The sequence below is a fragment of the Notolabrus celidotus genome, chromosome 15 (genome assembly GCF_009762535.1).
Source record: "Notolabrus celidotus isolate fNotCel1 chromosome 15, fNotCel1.pri, whole genome shotgun sequence".
NCBI lineage: Eukaryota > Metazoa > Chordata > Actinopteri > Labriformes > Labridae > Notolabrus > Notolabrus celidotus.
Window position 1 is genome coordinate 15,464,282 of NC_048286.1, and position 25,166 is coordinate 15,489,447.

At 40.4% G+C, this 25,166-nt stretch overlaps 2 protein-coding genes across 4 annotated transcripts in view; both read right to left on the bottom strand.

Moving 5' to 3' along the window:
- The window catches only part of phlpp1 (PH domain and leucine rich repeat protein phosphatase 1), a 53,631-nt gene extending 51,026 nt beyond the window's left edge, over positions 1 to 2,605 (bottom strand). The window contains exon 1 of the mRNA XM_034703051.1: positions 614 to 2,605. Within this exon, the coding sequence (XP_034558942.1) occupies positions 614 to 2,249 (1,636 nt within the window). The 5' untranslated portion in view covers positions 2,250 to 2,605. The remainder of the gene's footprint in view (positions 1 to 613) is intronic.
- Positions 2,606 to 5,711: 3,106 nt separating this feature from the next.
- The window catches only part of LOC117826760 (phosphatase and actin regulator 1-like), a 29,705-nt gene continuing 10,250 nt past the window's right edge, over positions 5,712 to 25,166 (bottom strand). For all 3 annotated transcript variants that reach the window (XM_034703063.1, XM_034703061.1, XM_034703062.1), the window contains exons 3-12: positions 24,292 to 24,372; positions 22,436 to 22,639; positions 21,701 to 22,022; positions 19,490 to 19,689; positions 18,137 to 18,293; positions 14,336 to 14,391; positions 13,157 to 13,218; positions 11,894 to 12,034; positions 9,369 to 9,445; positions 5,712 to 8,043 (exon numbers count right to left, since the gene is read on the bottom strand). In XM_034703063.1, the coding sequence (XP_034558954.1) occupies positions 8,028 to 8,043; positions 9,369 to 9,445; positions 11,894 to 12,034; positions 13,157 to 13,218; positions 14,336 to 14,391; positions 18,137 to 18,293; positions 19,490 to 19,689; positions 21,701 to 22,022; positions 22,436 to 22,639; positions 24,292 to 24,372 (1,316 nt within the window). In that variant the 3' untranslated portion in view covers positions 5,712 to 8,027. The remainder of the gene's footprint in view (positions 8,044 to 9,368; positions 9,446 to 11,893; positions 12,035 to 13,156; positions 13,219 to 14,335; positions 14,392 to 18,136; positions 18,294 to 19,489; positions 19,690 to 21,700; positions 22,023 to 22,435; positions 22,640 to 24,291; positions 24,373 to 25,166) is intronic.

Consider the following 25,166-nt stretch of genomic DNA (forward strand, 5'->3'; position numbering starts at 1 on the left):
AGTCAGGCCAGGACGGAAGAAGCTGGAAATTAAAGGAAGTCCCTGAGGCCAGGTAGATCTGGCAAAGCAGGAACCGTCAGGCCATGACCTCAGTCTGAACCAATCATGCCATTACACAGTTAAACCTGGACAGGGTACACCATTACAGGGACAGTGTGTGTAAACTAATACACCTGCTAAATTGCTGCTTTTGTTAACAGCAGAGGTCTTCCTCTGCACTCACCTTGACTGATAGCATTCACAGTGTGCTACAATAATATCAGTAACATCTGGGTCTCATCTTTTCAGTCCGACTAGAATTCAAAACATATAGCTCCAGACTCATGCTGCTATCGGCTTGCATCCTAAACTGACCACTGCTCAGATGCAGAAACTACCCACCTGTGAAAATGATACTGTCTCAGCAAAACAGGAAATAAATTGTTGCTTCACTCTAACAGCACAATGTCACTGGTCTGCATGAATGCACCTGCCTAATTGAGTGATACAAGTTGACAACCTGTAACACTACAACATTGGGGATCTGCAGCCAAACTATGTAAGCCTCAGCAAGTCTCAGCATGAGCAGAAAACTTCATCGTGAGAGAAAACAATCATATCTGAAATAACTTACCTGCATAAAAACGTAACAAAGAGCCAATTTCTGTGTTGAGCCCTTCCTCTTGAACTCTCCACGGGTCCTTAAATCCAAGCTTAAATAGAAAGTCATTCTGAATCTGCAGAGGCCTCTCATCTGGGCTAAGCCTCCTGACAGCTTCACCATGCAGCTGAACATACAACGTGGGGCTGGAATCACAGGAATCTCCATTGTGATCTGCTGTCAGCCCTGATTTTACAGCACTCTGGCCACAGTCCGGATCTTGGATGTCAGGTGTATTACCTGTAGAACAGGCTCTTGACAATGAACCGGCACTACTGCTGGGTGGCAGGCTGCCCAGACTGTGCGGGTTTAGTCTGCTATCAGGCCCCATATTGTTTGTCATGTTGTTTATGTGGTCTATGTTGCAGTGCTTGTAGTTGGCAGTGACAGCACTGATCCCATTGCTGTGATGTTGGGAGATGGGGTCCATGCTTGTGCTGGACGCAGGACAGTCGAGCTCCAGTTCGTCTGAGGAGCTGCCATACATGTCGTGGCCCTCAGTGGCACTGTCAAACGACGGGCTGAGGATGGAGGCCTCTGTTCCTAGGACCATGTCATCACTGAGGGAATCCCTGTGCTCACTGAGCCGTGCCCCAGAGCTCAGGTCATCAAAAGCACTGCTTTCTACATCAGAGCCAGAATTTAATCCATAACTGTCCACACCGTTCCTGTGTTCTGAGTCATCATCATTGGGGGTATCTATGTTAGAGTTAGAGTTCAAATCTGACAGTGAACAGGTTATATTGTCTTGTGATTCTGATTCGGGGCTGAAAAGTTTTCCATCAACGTCCTGTTGCTTTTGCCTCTCATCTGCATCCTCCATGAGTAGCAGCCTCAACCTGTCACTGGGATGGCCCCTTAAGTCTGTGGATTCTAGGGGATTCAGGTCGTCACATTTTATACTCGAGTCTTCATTCACCTTGCAGTGGTTATCATTATATTCGTACTTCACATTGCAGTTGCCATTTTGGTCAGTCTTGGGGTTGTCTCTACAAAAAATGCGCATAACGGAGCTCGACTTACTGCAGAGTTTGCTCAAACGGAGCGCCACCTCGCCGGCTGTGGTGTCAACAGTGCAAAGAACCGGTCTAGGATATGAGGGCGTCAGTCTATCGTGGACATGCACGGAGCCCCGGTGGAGATCTGCTCTCACCCACTCGCGGTCTGCGGGCTGCAGCTGCAGGTTCTGTCGGTGTTTGAGCAGAGTCTTCCGATCCAGGCTCCGGGTATGTAAAGACGCAGAGGACAGGGCCGAGTTCATCTTGGCGCCGCAGGCGGCGGTGACAGCTGAGGTGGCGGTGGCTGCAGCTGCGGCGGCGGAGAGGTTCCTCTTCAATCGCCTCCGTCTCAACAGGAGGGAGCTAGAGTTGCTGGACGAGCCCCGGCCATTAGACGCCACAGTTCGGTTTGACGCACTTGATCCCGTCGTAGAGGAGGAATGAGAAAGGCTATTCCCGTTCTTTGCCTCTACGCGGGAGGGTGCCGAATGTCCACCGCCATCATCTTCTGGAGTCCCCCGGGCGACAGACACTCCGTTGGGCTTCTTCATTAACTTGGTCGCGCCTCCACCCGACGCGCCATCATCAGCGGCAGCCTGCACACTTTCCATCTCTGCCAATGAAAAGTCCCCCACTCTAAATAAATAACGGTGCGCAATTGGTTACACCTACAACCTCTACATTTAAAAGCCTGAATACGTGCCCACCGTGGTATATGTCCGCCAGCTGGGCGGTGTAGCCGACTTATTCCACTAGTAGTCATTCACTTCTTGCCTTTCTTTCCCCGTCGGAGTCTCCTCCGCTTCTCCAGTAAAAAAAAGCATTTTACCGATTCAGTTCGCTGGGAAGAGGCTGGGCGCGTAGGTACACATCAGGGCGGAGACGTGACTGTGCGTCCCATTTAGAGCAGAATACAGTGCTGGAATATGAAATGAACGTCGGCCGACCTCCTACGCAAATACTGACTGATATATATTCATGAGGAGGACACAAGATGGGGTCGGTAACAACAACGCGGTGCATTGTGGGTAGTGTATTTAGGTACTGAGGCTCTTCCACTGTGCACGGTGGGGGAGACATGATGTCATGAATACATTTCCCGGGGAGCCTCACTTCCGGTTCAGTCAAGTGAGGCGGTGAGCAGAGGAGAGGCGTAAACATAGCTCGTATAAATTGTTTGGTGTGCCGCCACAGACGCGCGTCCCCTCTTCAGTTGTAGTGTAGAGTCTGTCAGTCCAATGTGTAATTAAAGTGAAATAATTCAATGCCTCACTTCAAACGATACACTGTCATCTGTTGAATGTAAATGAAACTCTGAACTGCAATGAAACCTCGATAAAATATATCATTGTTAACTTTTGTTACCCTTCTAACTCCTTCAAATTCCGCTGCTAAGCAATATCAATATTATTTAGGTGTCTGTTTATTTAAGACTAGTGGTGACTAGGCAAATAACTTCAGCACCATCTCATCAGGACGCCATTTCACAAGGCCGAACAGCCCGGCTGGGTCTACATGCTCTTATTTTGAAGTTATTTCTCGCCATCTAGTGGAGGAAACCGCAAGACAGGCTTGACCAGAACCATGGACCAGAACCTTTTCCTGTGTTAGACACAACAAAGCTCAGTGGTTACCTTAAAAAAAGCCACCTCTGTTCCAAATGCAAGATTAATTTGTTGACAAGTTTACTTCAATTTTGTGGTCTGTGTATGTTGGTTGTTGGGGGTTATACAAATACTGCACTGACATTTGTGACTGCGTTAGAAAATAGCTTTATCACAAGTTATGATCTGTGAACAAAAGGGCAATTAGTGGCATAAAGTAGGCCTGCCTACATGCATATAGTGGTATAGGATTGCAGTATATTTAGATAAATATTGATGTATATGTTATGGTTAATATTTTTGCTACTTTTTTATTTTATATTTTTATTTAACCTTATTTAACCAGATGAGACCCATTGAGATCAAGACCTCACAAGGGCGACCTAGCCAAGAGCTCAGCAGCACACATCAAAATAAATAGCACAACTCCACAGCATGGGGCATCTACAAACAGTATGTAGAAACAATCAATAATTTAAAAGTGCAACTAATTTGCAAATAAAGTGAAATTTGTGATCACAAAACCAGCATTTAAAAACACAGGCACTGTTCTGGGGTCTGTCTTTCATTTAAGTTGGAGCCAAAGGCGTCAAGTGAGATAAGATCTGACAATTTCAAGTCCTTCTGGAGCGTGTTCCAAGAAGTAGGAGCAGCAAAACTAAATGCTCTCTTACCGAATTCTTTCCTAACTCGGGGAACACACATTTGTAAAGTGTTGCAGGAGAGCGAGGCATATATGCCTTTTGATCTTTGTAGATACACGCACAAATACATTGGGACCAAGCCAAGAAGACATTTATAAATTAGACATTGCCTACATGCCTGTGTACACTCAGGGATGGCCAGTCAGCTTTGATTTTATTCTTCAGTTCATCTTAGAAATAGTTTTTGTTGGCTTTATTCCTTTATGATAAAATGATTATTTTTTATTCCTACACATGATTATTATATTTGAAATAGAAATCTTACTTTGAACTTTGATTTTGATTTAATGGCAAGACAGGTTGCAAGCACAACCCCATTTAGTCTCTGCGGCACCTTACAAGCTGAGCCGCTTCAATATTATATTATATTATATTATATGCATTTTGTATGCTTATGTGTTTTTTATCTTTTTTTTAATCATTTTGTTTAACTTTATTTTATTGGGGGGCATTTTTGCCTTTAGTGGATAGGACAGCTGAAGAGAGACAGGTAATGTGGGGAGTAGAGAGTGGGTAAGGACATGCAGTAAATGATCGAGACTTGAATTGAACCTGTGCAACAAGGGCTACAGCCTCTGTGTATGGGGCGCACACTTAGACCGTTAGGCCAACAGCGCCCCTGTTTGTATTTTTAAGCAAGTTGTTATATATGAAAGCTCAATCTTATGAGGTCATTTAAATAACACAGTAGGAAAGTAGAGCTAATTCAAAGTTTAAAAAAAAATACTGATTATACATACAGTGCACTAAGACAAGCAAAGCAAATAAAAAATCTGATGTATAAGTAGGGGCTGTTGGGTTCACTTCTCAAATGTAAAGACCTTTTGTGTTCCAAACTCATCATTCTGATCTTTTTTTTGAAAGCATAAATTCATCAAGGTTACTTTAATGAAACTGAAGTAGTTTTTGCTTGCTGTAATTATTCCGCCTTTTCTTATTGATCATTAAAATGGTTTTAGGACAGACATTAAATATTGTAAAGACACTGAAGATACTAAAAGACAACCTTTTTTTTTTACATCAAGAACAAATTTAGACCACATCCTGTTGAACTGACTAAAGTTAACCATTCAAATGGATTATATTTATCCCTAATCCTCTGACCACTCAAAGCGCTTTAACAATACATATCACATTTACCCACTCATTACATTCACACACTGAGGGCAGTGAAATGTAAAGCACCCATCAGTATTAACTAATTCCATGCACACACAGCTGGCACAGCCACCTGGGGCAATTCTAGGGTTCAATGTCTTGTCTACAGACACTTAGGCATGGACAGCAGGGCGTGCAATCCAAACCCCAACCTTTCAAATAATGCCGGCCAACTCTACCAATGAGCCACAGCTGACCCTAGAGATTCAAATTCCTGTATTTAACATTTTTGTGAAGATGTAAATGTGTACCTTAATTGTAACACAGCCGTGTTTTCAAGGCCCTAGGTCTATGGTGTACCATAGAATATTTCATTAAATTCTATCAAGGTTGAAGCCTGCTGTTTCACCTGTACAAGCTATAAACATTTCACTATCCAAATTTAAATTTGTTATATTTGATAATATTACAGGCCTTACAGGAGACTGGGAAAAATGGGGAACAAAGCACGGAATCTGGGTCAGAATTTGTCAAGCAATCCTCAACTCACACTTGGAAAAATATTGTCTGTTTTTGCACTATACTGTCATAAACATAAAAACTGTCTAAATTACACGAATGTACCAGTAGAAGTGTATTTTAATAAAAGGACAAATCCTTCAAACAATTCAAATGCATTCAGAAATGGAATTTAATTGGCATGATGTATCCTGTACACAGTATTCTGTATTTCAAAAATGAAAAAAAGGGAACACTTTCAATTTCATTCAGCTGCTTCACCAACATGTAAAAAGGAAAAACAATTATTGCTGAATTCATGTTCCTTGATTCCAGCGAAATGGGAAACTTCATGCTCAGCCCAGTGGCTCAGGTTTGTTTCTTGGAGTTGAAATTACAACTGGAGCAGATTTGTCCTAATTTAATCCTGTTATTTTCTATTGTACTGGACCTATGGATGGGACGTGTAAATTAATGACGTATGCTGGAATCATACAGAAGCTGGTTCTTACACAAAAAGACACCTCATATATTTTAAAGTCTCCTGTAAAGGATGACCCAATAAAAAAAGTTGCACTAGTGTGACATGAACTACTGATTTTAAGGGGGAAACTGCTTCCATTTGAAAGAAACCTAAAAATCATAAAGTGCAATTAAGGTGTTCTTCTATGTTCCCGGGTTTTAAAGAGTCACTCAACCATCACTGATAGAGACTTTGAAATTAAAGGACACCATGTTAGCAGACAACTGTGTGAGAGTAGGTGGCCAACAGCCTTTTACCTCTACTGCTTTTGTCTGTCAAACAAGAATTTCATATTGCAACTTTAAAAGTAATACATAAAGCTTATGAGCATTCAATACTGGTGTAGGATCAGTGATCAAGTGACAAGACTTGTTGAAGTGAAGAAACAAAGTGGTCACAGTTCAGAAATCCAACAATATTTTACATATTTGGGCCCTGACCTTGAAAACAGCAACCACTGTAAAGCCAAACTCTTAACAGTGCAAAGAATCTTTAGCAATAAAAATCTAAAAACCCTGACTTGAGTGAATACACCCGAAACTGTACTCATGTCAGAATTCATCGTCATGTTCAATCGGAGATTAGAGATTGAATCAAATGTTTTGGAATGAGTCCGTAAGCTGTTAAAGAGGAAGAATTTTTGGTGGCTCAGTCAATAAAATGCAGAAAAAGTCCTCTTGTAAAAAGCCTTAAAAGTAAATTAAAACCCTGAAGTGAGGCATAGTGTATAAGCACAGTAAAAAATGGTGGAGGGTACACCTGTAGTTTAACATTTGCTCTACAAACAACAGATATTGCTTGTTTAAAAGCGTATAATGTCATGAGTATAAAAGGAAAGTATAATACAATGCAAAGATCATTAACACAGCGCTGCAAACACACACAAAAAAAGTACAAGATAACGTGGTGAGCCAGCTCTTGGTATTTTGTTCTTTAAAAAAAAAAATCTCAATCCAAAGAGCTCAAACATGTAAAATCATTAAAGTAATAATCAATGATGCAAGTGCCTCTATCAAAAACAATGAAAAACTGACTAAATCATAAAAAAACGATCATAGTTGCGCACACTGGAACCAGAATATCTCTGCCAGCTGCAATTTTTACATTAAAATTTATAAGATTGTGACTTGGTCAAGCATGATTCTACTTTGAACATAACTCTCCTTCCTCACTATAAACAAAATGTACATTTGGAAAGAGCTAAAAACTCTCAAATTCACAGTTAAGCATTTAGATGTCAACATTGTCGGTACAGTGAGAATTGCACATATGAGGGAGGAAGAGAGGTCAGGACTACATAGTAATGACACAGGGGGACTCTAGGGGGTGCTATAGCCTAGGAGAAGCAGAGGAAAAAATATTGCACGAGTCTAATGTTAGACACCCTCTGTTTTCCGCTGTTTCTTAAGTCCCAGCAGGTGCAGTAAAGATTGATCCTCTGCTGTTATCAGTGAGCTAAGAACAGTCAGCGCTGCATCCAAGTGCAGATTTGGGCAAGAGGAGTCCAAAGTGACAGCATTATAAGGAAGAGGGATTAAAAATATGTCCACTGAGACATGTCCACTGGTGTTGTTGATGAGCCAAGGTGCAGCTTTTCTCAGTAGATGTTGAAAGTGTCGGTCAATTGCAAAGCAAAGCAAAACCTCCCGCTGTCTGATCGCCACTGAACTGAGCGCCTTCCTGAGAGCTCAGCAGAGAGGTTGAAGAGACAGTCGAGCTAATTCCAAAGGAGGGCGATGGGAATCAACCAGAGTCAGTATGTGCTACTACAGTGGATGGAGTAGTGGGTGTCTGCATCTTGGGAGCGTAGTACCGACTCAGTTGTTTTGGGTCTTGAAAAAGGCATTTCAGAAGACATGGCCTTATTGTAGAAACGGGCACCATTTTACTGTCCAGCACTTAAGGTTCTCAGTGGAGGAGCAGTGGGACTGATCCGGGACTGCTCAAGACAGTGATGGTCTACTATGGTCTGTGAAACCTAAAAGATGAACAGAAATAGAATTGTATTAGAGATTTCAAACCATTTCATCATCTCTGCTAGAAATAGCTGCCTGAACCCCCAGCATGCTAAATAGCTCGAGTTGTGTATCAAAGAAGTAGACACAGGGGGACATCATGTATTTGTTTTCATTGGTTTCTGTTATTATCATTAGTTCTGAACATACATATTTAAACTAGTGTTATTTTCTTCTGTTGACAAATGACCCCGCAGCTCTGTGTGTAACAGACCCTTACAAAGGCGTCAAAGGTGTCATAACATTTTTGATTAATTAATTATTTTGACGCATAATCCGTCTTTCTATAAAATGAACTAATAATGGTGAACCCTTCTTCAAAGCAGCTAGTTTGGCATTATTTGGGACCAGAAGTGACAAAACAAAGATGGCACAGTGGATACACATTGCCATGTATTCGTATCAGTTGTGGGCTGCTGTGGTAGTAATTTGTCCATCACAGGAGGCCACACCCACATCCTACTGTAAAGGCTATCATACTCAGAATGAGACTAAAATGTATAAACTGGGAATCTTGCTGCATTGAAGAAGACATGAAAGTAGCTATTGAGAACACAATCCCATTCAGAAAATGTTGTCCGAGGTATTCAACCAGGTGAGAAGTAGGGTTATTTTTCTAATCTGGTGCTACACAATCACACTACTTTTTGCAAACAGTTGAACTGCCCCCTGCTGGCCATCCTCTTAAATGCATTTTTAAAAATATTTTTTTATTAAATCTATTGTTACTACAAGTCTACTGTTACAACACAGTGCACATTCAGAACAGAAAGGAATGGAAAGCAGTGCCTTTTATAACCTTTTTTTTGCACTGTAGAAAAATTTGCTTTGATTATTGGTATATGAACATCAGGAGCATCCCCCTAAACAGTTGTATGAGATAAAATAATGAAAAAATATAAAAGTATATATTCTAACTCACTCACTATAAATAATACAATAAATTCAGATTAAGTCCAGCACTATGAGTATAAGATACTCAGTCCACTTGGTCTAAATCTGGTAAAACCTCTGTTTTAGGACATTAAGAGAAAATGACAGCCTTTCATTAGCAAATATTTGTATTTTACATTTATCCATTTGTCAGTAGTGGTTAGGTCAATTTTTAGCCGTTTCCTTGAGACAGTTTTTGCTATCAGAAGGATAAGTATGAATAGAAAGTTCAAGGTACTTGTGCTCCATTTTTACTTTTGAAAACAGAGGCTGCATCCACTTCTTATTCTTCTTCTGATATTGTGCCCGTGATATGAATGGCAACAATGTCGCATGTCTGGGATCCAAACATTACCTGGTTAAATGGCGACTTGACTCGTGCACTTCCATCTCATTGCTCTTGAAATCGTTGAGTTCCTTTCGTATGGCTGCCTGCAGAGAACAAACAAAAAAATATATTTGAGAAAAATAGCTGCAGAGGCTTAGTGCTCCGAAAAAAAAAAAACAGCCTCTAAGCACTGACTACCTCCTTTTAGCATGCTTCATGCATCATTTACACTTATCTGGAGGCCATGAATGATTCTACTGAAATTCTCTCCTCACACATCACAAGAGCCCTCAAATTCCTCCTCTTGAGACATCTGAGAGCATTAACAATAACACAAAATCTGACGCTGGTCGACTCAGGTAGTCGGCTCGGGTGTTTAGCTACAGTGAAGTGGTGATGTCATGGATTTACATAGATTAAAACACATACAAAAAAAAACCATCAGAGTCACGTTGAGACCAAAATGGGGTTCTAAAGCTGTGCAGTGTATTTATGTGATAGAGGCAGACAGTCTGTGGATTAAAGGCTCAAGATAAGATACACATTTTCAGTGTGAAATAGGACTACAAATCATAGAAAATAGTGGGAATAAAGAAAGCAGTGCTCGGTTTCTTTCAGCAGGGGACAGTGTGGAGTGGTTTTTTCTTTAGTCTTTGAAAATGTGGCTGGTTTCCCAGGGCAAGGCACCAGTTATATAATGTTAAATAAACACCGTAAACCAAGATGACAGAACTTGTAAATATTTTAAAACTAAATATATTATGACCTTTAAATTTAAGTTAAGTACAGAGAATTTATAGATGTTTGAGCTTTTTTTCCCACATATATTCATATATTTTAGTGTTATCTATAACAGTGCTATTACACATAGGCTACTGTACATTTATTTTCGTAGCCTGACACCTGGCAAACTGAAATGAGTCAGCACAATAATCACTAATCATAGTCATTTGCTTATGCAAGCTGCTCCTTTTTTTTGCACTTGAATGTAATCAGACAGATGTGCGAGAATCACTCAGCTGTAGAGCTTCTGCTTTGTCGACAAACAAAAGATTTTTGGAGCACCCATCAGCTTAAAGACAACATGACTCCTCTTTCTTTTTTACTCCTGCCAGGGCCACAACAGCCAAGGTTTTCCAGGAAAGTGCTGAGCTGGTTAGACTGTCTGGCTTTCCAAGCTGGAAATTTGGATGGGAAAGCTATTTGCCATTTATAGCCACAGGGCTTCATGAGATCATTGGGGTAATTTTATATAAAGTTTCCCATGCCTAAATATTTCTGACCCTTGTGTCATTCAGAGCTGACACGATGCTCCACTTCTGCTTTTATGTAAGCAGATACTTGAATGACCCTAAAGTCATTTAGAGCCGCTCCGATGAAAACTCTCCAGTATCGAATAGTGCTCTGAACTCCATCCAACTCCTAACTAATGCACCATCATGTTACCATGACAGAAGGCTGATGGAAACAAACTTTAATATCATTTTGCCAGTGTTCAGATTACACTTTCTTCTGATTTTAATAGCATCCTTAGACTAATAATTTGGGGTAAAAGAGTTCAGAGCTTACTTGAATTACATGAATGAATAATAATATAAACCAGAGTTGCGAAAGATCCCAGCAATGTATGTAAGGGTTCAAAGAAACTTTTAGTGTAACCATCTCCTTTCCAAGAATGTTTTGGGCCACAATGCAAATCTGTTTCCCATTCATGAACTCATACAAATTCATGTTTGGGACAATGCCCAGTGAATCACATCTGTGAGTAGCACCACTGGAGCAGAGAAGCGATGAGTGCCTTGCCCAAAGGCAGAATGGCTGCTAAGAGGTATTAGAAGCTGAGATGAGTCAAAGTTCCAGGAAATTAAATATGTGCTCTGCTGTTTTTAATAACCTTTCATCCCCTCAAGCATGTCATTTGTGACAGCAACCTAGCCAGGTGATGTCATTGTTTTTGCTGTTTAGCATGACTCAAGGGGATGTCTCAAGCCTTGGGGAGTTATTCTTCAGCGACAGACAAGCAAACAATATTCAAATCTGTGCACAACAGAAGAAACAGGGAAAAAAATGTCAGCAGAGTAGTTCTGCAGCTGAGGGGTCCTGAGGCAATGCTTGTCCGATTACTCTCTTATGTAAGGAGAGCTGTTGCATAATCAAAACGCTGAATCCCCGTGATTTCCACATGAGTGCTTCTCAGGTGTGTTCAGAACTCTGTATCATCAAAGCAAAGGAAACAGCAGCACAGCTCTGGAAAATCAAGAACTCATTAAAAGTCAGAGGCTTGGGCTTCTGGGCAGTACGCAGCAGGACTGCTGCAGGGTTTTTACTCACAAACAGGAAGCAAACGGTTCAGGTGGAACTTGCCGTGACAAGAGTTGGGAACACATCCTCCTACCGTTGCTCTCTTGCTTTACAGGTTGCGTCATAAAGCACAGAAGGGGGAAGGGGAGTATGATGGCTTTTGAAGGAATTTTAAAGCAGACGAGGAGGGTTTTGGAGATTATTTCAAGATTATTTTGATTTAACGTTAAGTTTAGATGAGTGATACTGGCCTTGTCAGCTGCCGTGAGCCGGGTCCAGGGCTTATCTGCCCTCCTGTCGTAGTCCTGGGCGTCTGATACTTCCACGTAGTCACTGAAACGGATGAGAATTTTGGCCTGTCTCAGCTCCTCTACAGTGGGCCTCTGGCTCAGCTGGGGACAAGAGTAGAAAAAAGGTTTAAGAACAGAAAACTGGGCAAAGTATTATTAGTTCCTGTTACGGTTAGCAGCTTCCTAGGATTTGCATATATTGAAGCCCTCATCGAAAGATTAAGAAAAAAGGCCTCCAGATCCAGTGTTACTTAAGCAGGTGCATCAAAGTTCAACAACTTCCTGCTCTGGCATTTTAGACTTGTTGAATTAGTGCTTCAACTTAACACTTTAGTTCTAGCAGACCTCCTTTAGAGCACTGCTCCTTTATTGAAATTAGACATTGCACTGAAAAAATGCCAGAATTCTTTTAGAAACAGTGTTTCCATGACAACATATATCCACCAGTTTAACAGTTTATGGTTTTACAATTAACAGTAAGTATCTTGTTTAAAATTATTTTAAAACATCTCGATAATACGACTCAGATAGAAAAAAAACTGCAGTACATTGACTTTACACATCAAACCAAAAAGATTCTCAATTTACGTTTCTAATGCCAAATGTTGTCCCACATATTTCATGTGATCAGATTTATTTTTGCACAAGTGGAATTCATGAATTATATCATGAATTCTAGCAGATTTATTGTTAAAATAATAATGAGATATCTCTATTGGACTTAAGTGAGCACTTTAAGCAAAACTGTAAGTTGTTACCTGCTGTCTAATTTTCTATGCATGCTTTGTCTGATATACAGTAGAGGATGAGCATTTTCTTAAGCAACTAGAAAGCTGTAAAGTTTCTTTTGTGTGTACAATAAGGCAAGTGATCACTGCAATAAATTCCTCACTGTGAGATTTTTGTTTAGGGCAGCATGTCAGCAGGAAAGCGGAACGTGCTATAATCTAACACAGAGTGACGGGAACACGCTCAACACCTCAACATGGGGTTGAAAGATTTGGCAGCTAACATGCTGTAGAGGCCAAGGGCAACAAGGGCACCAGTGCCCCCCTGGGGGAGACCTGAGAACTACAATATGGGGGTCTGTGAGGGACAATACTTTCACTTCCCACTACATGTGAGTCACTGTCGCAGTGTTTGTTTTTCCCAGCCAACAATTTACCCCCTGCAACTGCTTGGAGACCAAGTGGGTTAGCACATTTGGAGCTATTTTGGACTCACCTTTCGTGTTAGCCTTCGTTTTATCTCCCTCTTCTCCTCCATCTCCTCTTGCTCGTTACGAGCTGCAGAGAAGCAAAGGATGATTTCAGGCTCATGTGAACATGTGAACAGTGGACTGCATGTAAAATATTTAGAAGTTACTGAAAGGGAAACAAACACCTCATTTGCATAATGTGGCTCATTAGATGCTCACTAAACTGGATAAGTTCCTTAACTCCTAAAATAGTTCCCATCATTGGCTGTTTAATACTATTAGGAATGGGTATCAGGAGAGAAAGGGTTGCTTTGTTCTTTTCAAGTTGTCCCAGGGCTTTTTCTTCTCCATGTTTGTGATCAAGTGATTAACCTATTTAAGAATTTTACAAGGAAGAAATGCTGATTACTTCTGGTTCTTGCATCTCCCTGAAAAATTCATCCATGCATTGCTCAATATATTCAAAGTCATTTATGGAGACAAAATCCCCCCAGCTCAGAGGAACAAGTAAAAACCAGAAACATGAGTAAACAAGGGGCATACTGGGACACTGCCTCCTGTTTGCACAGGCTCCAGCGCTCACACTGCATCTGTGCCTGTGTTGAACATGTACTGTATCTGTAGTACAACTCAGAGATTTTGATTCCAGACGCTGTCTCTGCAGACGGTAAGGCCCCGTTTGTTTAACCTTGCTACTGTATGAGCGTGAGTGATGGGAAGGACTTGACATGTCACTTATGAATCCTCAGACTTTATATTTTCCTCCTGTGCTCTGCCAATCACACAGGAGCCTCAAGGAGAGTAGGAACTTGCTGGTAAATCAGTCTTTGATGTGAGAGCTGAAGAGTCCCAGGCAACAGAGCTGCTTCTCTCTGATATTGCCTGTGTTTGAGCTAAGAAAGCAGTCTCCCTGGACCTGACTCCTTGGGGAGGCCTTCTGCCTGCTGCAGATGAAAAGGCAGACCAAGGAGGAATAAAAGTAATAGATGTATGCCACTAGCTTTCGCATAACTAGACCCCTCAAATCACCAGGCTGCTCTGAATGAAGCCTGAATGCACAAAGGGCTGCCACAAATGTAGACTCATGCTTTCTTAACCACAAGGTAAGCTGGGGAATTTTTTTTGTCTGTTTTGTCACTTTATAATGATGTCTAAGTGTGAACAGCTTAACAATAAATGTCAATATAAAAGTTGAAAACACTCACGTTTGAGTATGTTCCTCTGTTCCAGCTCCTCCGCTGTTGGTCTCTGACTCAAGCGCCTGGGTAGAAACAGGTCAGCAAAAAAATCACAGGCAAAAGTCAGCAAGGCAACAATGAATCAACATGCAAATTAGTTCCTAATTTAAATGAAAATTTCTGGAAAGTTATGTCTAGCATTGTTAAAACTAAGACAAGCAGTGTAAACGTTTTCCTGGTATGTAATACACATGTTTCAGACAAAGCTGTATTTCATACTCTGACAGCAGCTCGCAGCAAGGTTGTCTTATTGACATTTTTTACACTCAACAGGAGCACTTTAAAAACAGACAACCCTGAGCTTTGGAGTAAAATAAAATGTGTTAGTTCCATACTGAATTAAATATTCATTACCACAGTTTTCTCCCACTTTCAGTAAAAATTATTCACAAGCACCAGAGAAGCATATATTTGTGTCAAAGTTACATAATTTGCAACTTATACAAGTCCATGTCTCATGACAGTGTGACAGGTGTACTGCCCAAAAGTTCACTCAGCCAGTATCAACCAACCCCTTTCTTTTAATTTAATGACTACATCATAACACACTGGTGCATTGCAGGGAGGAAGATGAGTAAAAGCCAGCTTTTCCTGAAGACTCAGCTCTCATCTGATGCTGAATAAGGCAAAGGAGACTTCGTAAATATCACCAGCCAGCTGAAAGGTTTCAACAGCCAGGACAGCAAAAATAAAGCTACCACACACCTCATAGAGATAAAGACATGTGGAACTTGACAGTCAGACACTTCAGAAGAAGTCTGAAGAGGTACATTTTGCACAGATTAGCTCCAATTTGCTCAATTTGAAAATGGCTGAAATGACTAAGACACCCAGAGGTAATCTCTGAAAGGTCACTCTGAGGGCTTTCAACTGAGGACTCTCATAATAGCATCATGTCAGGACCCTGAGGCAGCAGACCTGACTAGAGGTCTTGATCAATGATTGTGTCTGTCTCGTTAGATGTGACGGCAATCTGGATCTGCTCAGCCCTGTAAGCTACTGTTTGCAGGGGGGTTGTCTGTGTGCTCAGACTGGCTTGTCTCCTCTCATCCCATCTTCTCCTACTTGATGGAAAAGTCAAGACACCAAATCTCAGACTACAGCTCTCCGCCTGCCAGCATGGCCTGAGCATAATACCCACGTCATGCCAGCAAAAGTGCAGCTGCTGTAAATAAACACTTGTAGACTAGTTAACAAACATCCACATGGATGCTCCATCCCAAATAATTTTAATCAAAACCAGGTTTATTTAAGCAGATATCATTATCAAATTAGTGCCTGTCCTGCACAATTTAAAGACTAAACATTAGTTTAATGAGATTATGTAAGGAGTTACACAAGGCTATATCAATTAGCTAATATTGAACTGTCTTACAGCTGCACTAACAAGCTGTTTTAAACTCATAATAGATAGAATTACCAATTTCTATGTAAAAGGTGTCACTCGTCATTACATACCAATCCTCTTTAGCTTTATGGAGCAGATTCACATCTTTTAGCTACATTTTCAGGACAGTTTTTAATACATACATGTTCACCAGCCTCTTAGACGTTGTTTTTAACATCAACAAGCACTTGGTTTTAGTGAAAAAACTGATGACTAATGCAACCTGCCAAGCAACAAGCAGCTAGCACAGCTAGTTGTTCTGTAGCCAGCTAGCAACTTGCTTCTTAACAAAGTGAAAAATTTTGATGCAAGAGAGGAAAACTTTTTTAGTAGTTAATGGAGACTAAAACAGACTTTAAAAGGAGGGTTTATAGAAAACTTTAACCCAACAGGTGGTCAGAAACACAACTCTAAACAAATGCTAGGTTTTGAAGCATGCCTGCTAAATGCATACACAGGCATTTACTACAACAACAGCAATAATGCATCAATGTTGTGCTTGTTCTGCTGCCTGAACCTGGCAAAAATATATTTTTGCTGCATCAACAAAATTAAAAAAAATCAATTGAACTTTTCTACAGTTTACTGTGCCTTTGAGGAAAACTTGTTCACCGGCAGTTATTGAATCAATGAAAGGACTAGCTCTGCTCTGCTCTCTTCTTGCAGTTTTGTTGTGTCTGCAAGTTTCCTGGAAGCCTCACAATGAAGACAATGAAGTTTCCAGAAATCAGAGGAAGACAACATGCCCGCCCAAGACAAAGTCCCACAGTAAAACCATTACATGCATAGATTTACCAATCAAGATATAATATGGCCATTTATGTGTGTGCTTTAGTATATGGTCTTGATTTATTAGTCTCCCTATCTTTAAAGACTAAGATAGACTAACCCTGTCCTGGCTGTTGACATGATGTTATCTTCTTATCCAACTCTTTAACATTAAAGAAAATAATGTATTTCCCAAAATATCAAACTAATCATTTTAAGCACATTTTATTGAAGTAGAAACATACAAGCCAAATACATAGCAGTGTTTGCCAACTTGTAAAACTAATCTTGGATTTTATGGCAGTTGTAACGTTGGACAAAACAACTGAATAAGGATTTTTGGCCATGTAATCCATGTAATATTTTAGAAGTTGTCATTTTGCTAGTGAAGATCATGTGACATGATCAAACGCTTCAGAAGAGCTACTTCACTGACCCCAGGGGAAAAGCTGATTGGCTGTTGAGGTTTTAGCTTGAAGATGAAAGCTGCTAGTAAAAGTAGGTTTAGGTGTTCTAGAATGGCATTATAATAACCAATTGGACTGGCACAATTACAACAACGTGAAGGACACATTGCTCTTGGCAAAAAAATTAGGAATTGTGCATCAGATGACACTGCGCAAAGGACACTGTGGCAGAGCTTTTGGGAACATGACAACTAAGCAGGCAGGCCTTCTGGGAACACGCGCTGTGTTCCAATCACAGTGGGGAATAGAGACTTGTTTGCCAATGTCTCTCGATAACACTTCATCCATTCCCCTCCGACCACATTCCTCACCTCAACTATATTATTATACTTTCCGTGCCTTTATTTTTACCCCACGCTCGACGGTCTTGTCCTCTCTCAACGCATCATTACATCCCCTTCATGCACACAGGCAGGTCACATTCAAAGCGCTGAGTGAAATCAAATGAGGCATGTGATCCGTTGGGGAAAAACTATGTTGTTTGATCTGTTCAATTAAAAAAAACTCACATTCATGATATGAACATAGGTATAGAAATTACAGGGATTTGGATGCACTGCATCATCGTACAGTGTTTGTGTGTGTAATCTGCTGATACAGAGTGGATTGCGTGGTGCTGCTGTGTGGAGGAGTCGGGTGGAGATAGTTTGGCACATGCATCACCGTGGTGATTCAGTCAGCGAGGGAGGAAGTCAGGCAGGAGGAAGAAAGAGAAGAGTGAGAGAGAGTGAGAGAGATACAGAGAAGACAAGAGAAAAGAGACAGGAGGGGGGTGATGCATTGCCGAAATTAGGTCAGCTCCATTTTCAGCGACTCATTCTAACGAGATAAAGCGGTTCTCTTTATCGGATGTTGAGAAGGAAAAAATTAAAGGATATAAAAGTGATTTGATAGGAAAAAGAAGGCTCACATTTGCGTCAGCTTTGGACTGAGCCACAGTTGTATCAGCCAGGATAATGAGCCACCTAAAGCCCAAAGTACGAAAGGCTCAGCTTGGCTAAGAGGAGTCAGTGCCTATTATTGGCTGCTATTGTTGAGTCAGCTTCATCAACATCAACAAGATTTACAGAAAATATCTGGCCCATAAATTGTGCATATGTGTAAATATATTCAGGTTTAAAAATGTATGTGTGCAACGTGTCTCACCTTGTGAGTTTGGTGCCTATCTGCTGCCTTGACTCAAGTCTCTCCTCATCGGTCTGCATGGGCAGGATGTTTTTCTCCTCCAGCTCTCTTTTGGATGGACGGTTACTCAGCTTGATGGCCAAAGAGTCTTTCCTCAGCACCTTCTGAGCTAAGGTACCTAAAAACAACACAATCAGGCGATACAGAAAAACAGGCATGAAGCATGGACTTGGGACCACTTAAGGCCAATAATTTTTGACTTTTCACATTTGTTTATTTTTGTTGGTAGAGATAGACAAAATCATAATTTTACGTACATTTTTTCAATTATAAAATGCTGGAAAAAGGTTCAAATACCTTTATTATAGTGTAAACCAAGAGGATTTCAATGTTATTTATTACTTGGTAACTTCAGATTATTTGTATAATACACTTCTATGTTATAAACACAAATTTAAAGACAAAAAAAGTCTAAATCGAGATCCCTGTTCCTTTAAGTATGACTCATACTTCTGATGCCCCTTAAAACCATGACGTGGCACACTGAACAATTCCATCACACACGACCAATCATCACCTTTAAAAAGTCCAATATGTGCCAATGTGGAAAAAGGACACAGTGTCAAAAACAAGCCAGCTTTTCACACTTTTCAAGTCAGAGCGTTTCCATGGATGACGGCATGATTCTGGGTACACTTCTGTGAACTCAATTTTGGCCCTATGTTTAAGGTCAAACTGCATCCGAGTTCCAGGAGCCTTCGGGTGAAGCTGGAAGTACTGCTTGTCTGTCGATTAGTATGAGTCAAGCAAAAAATGTGTCATCATTTCTGTAAACATGACCCACACTCAAAAACAGACAAAGACAGCTCTCCTGCACAAGCACACTATGTTTTTGTCTTTAGTTTTTGCTTTTACCTTGACAACAGATAGAGGAGAAAAGTCTTAAAAAAAAAACCTGATATGAGATAAATGGAAACAAATTTGCCTCCAAAATGAACATTTTCTTACTAGTATCAAGTAGAATCTTCTCTCTGAAATTTGTTTTAACTACATCTCGCCATCAAACTCTTTATATTTCTATATTCACTTCAAGTCAATTATTTGTGGCTAGTAATAGAAAGTTAGGAGTTTTGTGGGAAGTAAATGTCAATGCCTGTATCATTAATGTTTCTGCACTTATAGCAATGCACTTGAAAATATGTATTTAATATTTTAAGCTCAGCGTTTGCACCCTTATTCTAAAGATTCAGGTAGTTCATTGAGGTGCCACTTTTCCTCTTCATGTCTTTCATGATAACTTTTGATTTACTTTTTGGTGGGAATGAATTAGCTGTATCCAAATGAATTTGTGCAAACACATCTCCTGCCCCTCACTTGTGAATATTGAGTCATCATCTTCATCGTCATCCTCGTCGTCATCCACGTCGTCGTCCTCGTCCTTGTACATGCTTGGCAGATCTTCGTAGTCTGACTCGTCGGGCATGTTCTCCTTGTCGTCCTCATAGTCGATGATCACAGACGGCACTTCTCTTCGGTCCAGTGGAAGACACTGACCAACCCCGTGTAATGCAGAGCTGGAGAAAGGAAAAAGATGTGTTAATGCAATAGTTCTTACTAATAGCCATACCATTTAGCTTTACAAAGAGGATGATCCAGCCCATTCCTGTTACAGTGAAGGAAAACAAATCCATTTTAAAACCTCATATCTAAAGCTGAGCCTTACATCATCTTCTTCCAGACAGAAAAGATTGTGTATGACAAGAAGTATTAAGACAACCCTCACAAACCTTCTCAGTGAATATAAAAGAAGTGATTTAAAACAATAAAACGGGCTTCTGGTATATAGTCTAATGATGGCTTAGTGGGATTTTAATCCAACTACAACACCATCTGAATGAAACTGGAGTACAAAGAGCCTGCATACATGGCAAATACAATTTTATACAGTCCTACGCAATGCAATGCAACCCTGTGAACTACACAGAGGAAAAGAGTAACTGATTATACAACCTGCATAATTCAAAACAAGGTGACAGAAATAAACTTCACTTTCAGGAGCTGTCATTTAAATGCACCAGTGAAATATTTGACTGATTGATGAATCACAGTCTAGCTTGAGCTCCTTATGATGATAAGCCACCGTTACGTAACCATTTTCAAGCTTTCAGACTAATTGTGAGCAATGTCAAGACTATTATTTCCTTATCCCAGCCCAAATGGCTCTGGTGAAAAAGAGCTCTGCATACAAGAGGTTACATAATGCGCAATCCACTATTCCGTCCCCTTTCTACAAACATGAAGAAACACAGCTCTTGTAAAGAGCAGCTGGTCATGTTATGTCAAGCTAACTGCTGGAGGGGCGCCTACTCCATGAGCCTGTGCCCACACATACACACATTTACTTCAAAATTAGGCCATGCTGCCCTGGGAGGCAGTGTGCTGATTTAGACCTGCACACCGGTGCTACATAGCAGGACGCAACCTCAATAACAACAGGGGAGATTTGAGCATAGAGGACAAGTCTCCAGAAAAATAAATCTAATAAACAGGATGCTTGAGACTAATTATACCCCCCCTAAACTCTAATAACACTGATTAGTGCTGTTTTGGCCACAGCTCTTTATCACAGTGGATAAATGTGATGATAATAGGCTGAGCTTATCAAATGAGGGGATATAATAGACCATATTCACATAGAAACAATGCTCCTTGATGTCAATCTATGGGTGGGAAGCTCAAATGCTTTTTTTAATGCTGAGGTGCTGCGTTCAAGATTATAAATCATATAAATCTTAATACTCTCTACCTCACTGGAATAAAAGATATTTGAGATTTCAGATGGTTAAATGAAAATAATGGTATTTGACAGATTCTCTTGTTACCGCATCATGACTAACAGAATCTGAAAAACAATGAAAAGTGAAAACTGGAGGAGTCATAGCCCATATTTCAAAAACTAAAAAACAACTTAATTAAGCATTCAACCACTAATTACTGGATAATATTAGACTTAGCTAGTAAGTGTCAGCTACTGTTTCATAGTGTTGCACAATAAAGGTCTGGGAAAGGTGTAAACTGTAGCCAGCTAGCATAATGTTAGCTAAGAATTTACTGGGAAGCTAATAACATGTTAGCAAGGAAGTCCATTTCAAGTAAGAATTTACTTCCTAGCTAGCACGCTGTTAGCTTGTCATTATATTTTTAGAAACCATCATGTTAGCTGCAGTTTACACCTCTCCCACTTTTTAATGTGAAACACTCTGAAACAGTAGCGGGCACTTACCAGCTAATGCTAATATTATCTAGTAATTGGTGGTTAAAGTGTATTGTTCATGTAAGAAACTTGTCGTCATTGGCTATGCTGTTGCATTCAGATTAAGCTATAGTTTCCCTTGGCCACAAAAGAACGACAGCATGAAAGACTGACACATTTTACAGTATTCAAATCAGATGTGTCAAAGTCAGACCAGGATATTCTGTCTGATGTACAGACAGATAGACAATGAAGGGCTGATCTGTAATCCCTCTCTGTCTTTAACTGAAGGACAATCAGCTTTGATGACCTAAGCACTGATGGCTACTAACCTTTCAAACCTCTGCATGGAGAGCGCCAAGGTTTTATTGAGCTCCTCGATGATACGGCTGGGCGCGTGCAGGCTACCGTACTGTAACTGGAGGGGGTGACCGTGGCTCTGGTGAAGACCAGCAAGCTGAGAGGGCAGTAAGGTGCCGTGATGGTGGGATGAGATGCACTTTTGGGATAAAACGCTCATAGGGTTTGGGGATGGTGAGGGCGAGGAAGAGTCCAGCCCCCCTTGAGGCACACAAATCATCACTTTCTTAGGGGGTAGAGGTGGAGAGTGCTTCCCTCCGGGCATACAGGGCAACTTCATTGGCTGGCACGAGTCTAGAACCGAAATAAAATCAAGTTTAACAAGGCAGAAAAAAAGAGGATCACTGATCATCTCTACAGTTATATCACATTCACTACACTTTGCTGATGCAGACAGATAAACAGAGCTCATGGATGATCAGACATGGCTCAGACAACAGCGCACTGTGGTGGGATTTAGGCCAGGGTAATGCTACTTGCCTCCTACTGACAGATTGACTATGACAGAGAGGGCCCAGATGACCTATGAGCAGGGGAATTTAATGAGACTAACATAATCCTTTGCACATGTGTGTCAACTCAGGTACAGCTTAGAGTCAAGTCTCCTTTTAGAAGATAAATACTAAGAGGGAGAATTTCACTTTTTTTAATCATCATCATCATCAAAATAAATATATCTGATCACAGTATTAAGTTAAAGCACTGACCTGTGATATGGTTTGGGATCCTGGAGAAAGGCTTTGGAGGGAGTGCAGGTGGCTGTTTGTGGTACAGCGGGGGCTTTGTATGATTATCCTGAAGGTCACTCGAGTAGGTGACAGTTTTCTTGGAGGGTAGGACCATAGACGATTTAAGAGGGGGCTCCTGAGTGCAGACCCCGCCATCCATCGAGGATCGGAACTCAACGGTTGCTAAACACAAGAAAAGAGACACTCTGACAGGAGTCGAAAATGTGTTGAACTGCACAAGAGAGACATTGCCAAAGATGACTGTAGAAACAAAGTTGAAAATGAACTCTGGATGGCAAAGTTTGGAGACAATTGGAGGGAGGGGATTCAGGAGCTGAGACTGGAAAACGACCCAGGAGCCTTTTATCAGCAGAAACCAGACCCGGAAACAGTGTCAGCCAAGCAGTTTGACAGAACTTTGCTTTTTAATTCTTTGACAGCGCCAAGCCTTTGGATGGTTTTTGCATGATCACATTTTAGGGCTGACAGTGCAATTCACAACGCTGCTTACATATTCTGAAAAACAATGCTTTTAATATGGGGAGTTTGTTTCCCAAATGTCATTTTGATTGAACTGTTTTAGAACAGAAAACCAAACGAATGCTTACGTCTGTGTGATTTGGAGAGGTTAGGTTTATCTCAAGTCTTTTTAACTTTAAGAAAGTCTTTAAGGTGCCCAGAAAATTCTAATCATACATCCTTATTCTAAACAGCTGATGTACAGGTGAAACCTTTTTAAAGGATTTCAATGAGTCAACATCTGATCGTATTTTCAAATTGCATAATTACATTCTAGATTATCAAATGATTGGTTTGGCTGGTGCGCAGCACATTAAATCCAGGTACACAGGGTGCCAGGCAAAGATGAAGAACAGCTAAAGCTGATTAAAATCCAGCCAACACTAGGTGAAAGGTTAATCCATTTTTACCAACCTGGGATATTTTTTTCATTTCGTTAAGGTATATTTGTATTGTTTTGTCCATACACGTCACTCTCCATTTCAGGATGAGAGCAGAATGAATTTGTTGAAAATCTTTATATCAATGAGATGCCAGTGCTGGTTAAACAGCCTCCATGGTTAGAGTAAATATAAAAATAAGCACTGCTGATTTACTGAGACATGCACACAAGCTTTTTTGATTACAGAAACTAGGTTGTCACTGGGCAGGAAAACTGAGAACACCAGACCTTATTAATATGCACTCTTAAGAGTGGCATACTTACTTGTGCAAAGGAGAAAAAATAGCTATTCAATTAATCAGTTTTGACCATTTTACTGAGCCAAGCCAAGAAGAAGTGGCTTGCATGCTATTATTACAATGCCCTATTTATATGCGTACTTGATTTAGTTTGTAAGACATTTGTGTTGGCTCCGACATCACTTAAAGAGTGGTTTTATTTTTAAACACTGTTCATGATGCTCAGTTTGTGCTCAACAATAAAATCCTCATTTGCCCTGTTCACATCTTGGCAAGAGTCAATGGACTTTCTCAGTTTCACCAACTTTGTTTTTGATGTCCTGAGGCATGGAGCACCCTGCTGCCAGACTGAAATATACTCTCCAGCTTTGAATCTCTGTGTCTGAAGCACATCAAATCAAGATCAAAGAGTTTATTAAACCCTACAAAATTTCTATAATGAAAGATTATATCTCTAGATGCCCCATGCCAAATCTTGAAGGGTGCACTTCAGAGGCTGCTGATTAAGGAGGAGATGAATAACTAAAGACCTTCCAATTTAGAGCACCATGTCTACCCTTTATGCAGATTCTACTTAAAATGAAACCGTTTTCAGCTCAGTTGAATCAGACTGAAAGCGAAGAACAGTGGCTCACCTTTTTCAAAGATCTCTTTCAGCACTCCTCTCTTGATCAGCTCATCTCTGCTCTGCCGCATAGACATCTTCCTCTCCAAAGCTGAGGGGGATAGAGGAGAATAATATTTAAGTCATTTTCACATTAATCATATTAACCCTGCAATTAAACAAAGACAACAACATTTCCAAAAACATGTTTTTGTAGATTTCCATCAGTCATTTTGGCAAAAGATAGCATCTGACTGCTGAAACTAAAAGGATAAGGCCACAACTAACTGTTTGCTTGTCTTTCCTCTTGTGTGTGGCAATCGCCCCTAAGCCCAGATATTACAACAGAGGATATTATCCTTTAAAATAGCTGTTCTTTTGTCAAACAGCTCAATCCTCTTTGTAAAACAACCGGGAACTGTATTTTAAGAAAGTTATTCAAGCAGGAGTTAGCAGTGCATTTGTTTGGGACTGTTTTTGGTTTCGGATTAATACACCATTGGTGGGCCACAGAGTATTTATGACAGCAGGATATGTGGGGGATTAACTCTTAAGAAACCACCAGTGCCTCTGTTCATCATTAATAAGATGACATTTCACTAAGTGCAACAACATGAAAAAATTATGTTTCTTTTCTTTTGTTTATTTATAACAATAGATGCATATAGCAAGAAATACACAGCAATAGATAGATAAATAAATAAATAAATAAATGAATAAGGCCTTAGCTAGGCAGGTAAATCTGTTAGTTGGATCAATTGATAGGTTGCTTTTGTCTTTTTATGTGATTCAACAATAAAAATACCAAATTATAACCAATTCATGTTTAGGTTTTACTTATTTACACAACAGTACATGTAAAGTTTCTGATTTATCCATGTATGTACTTGTCATTGTACATCTTAT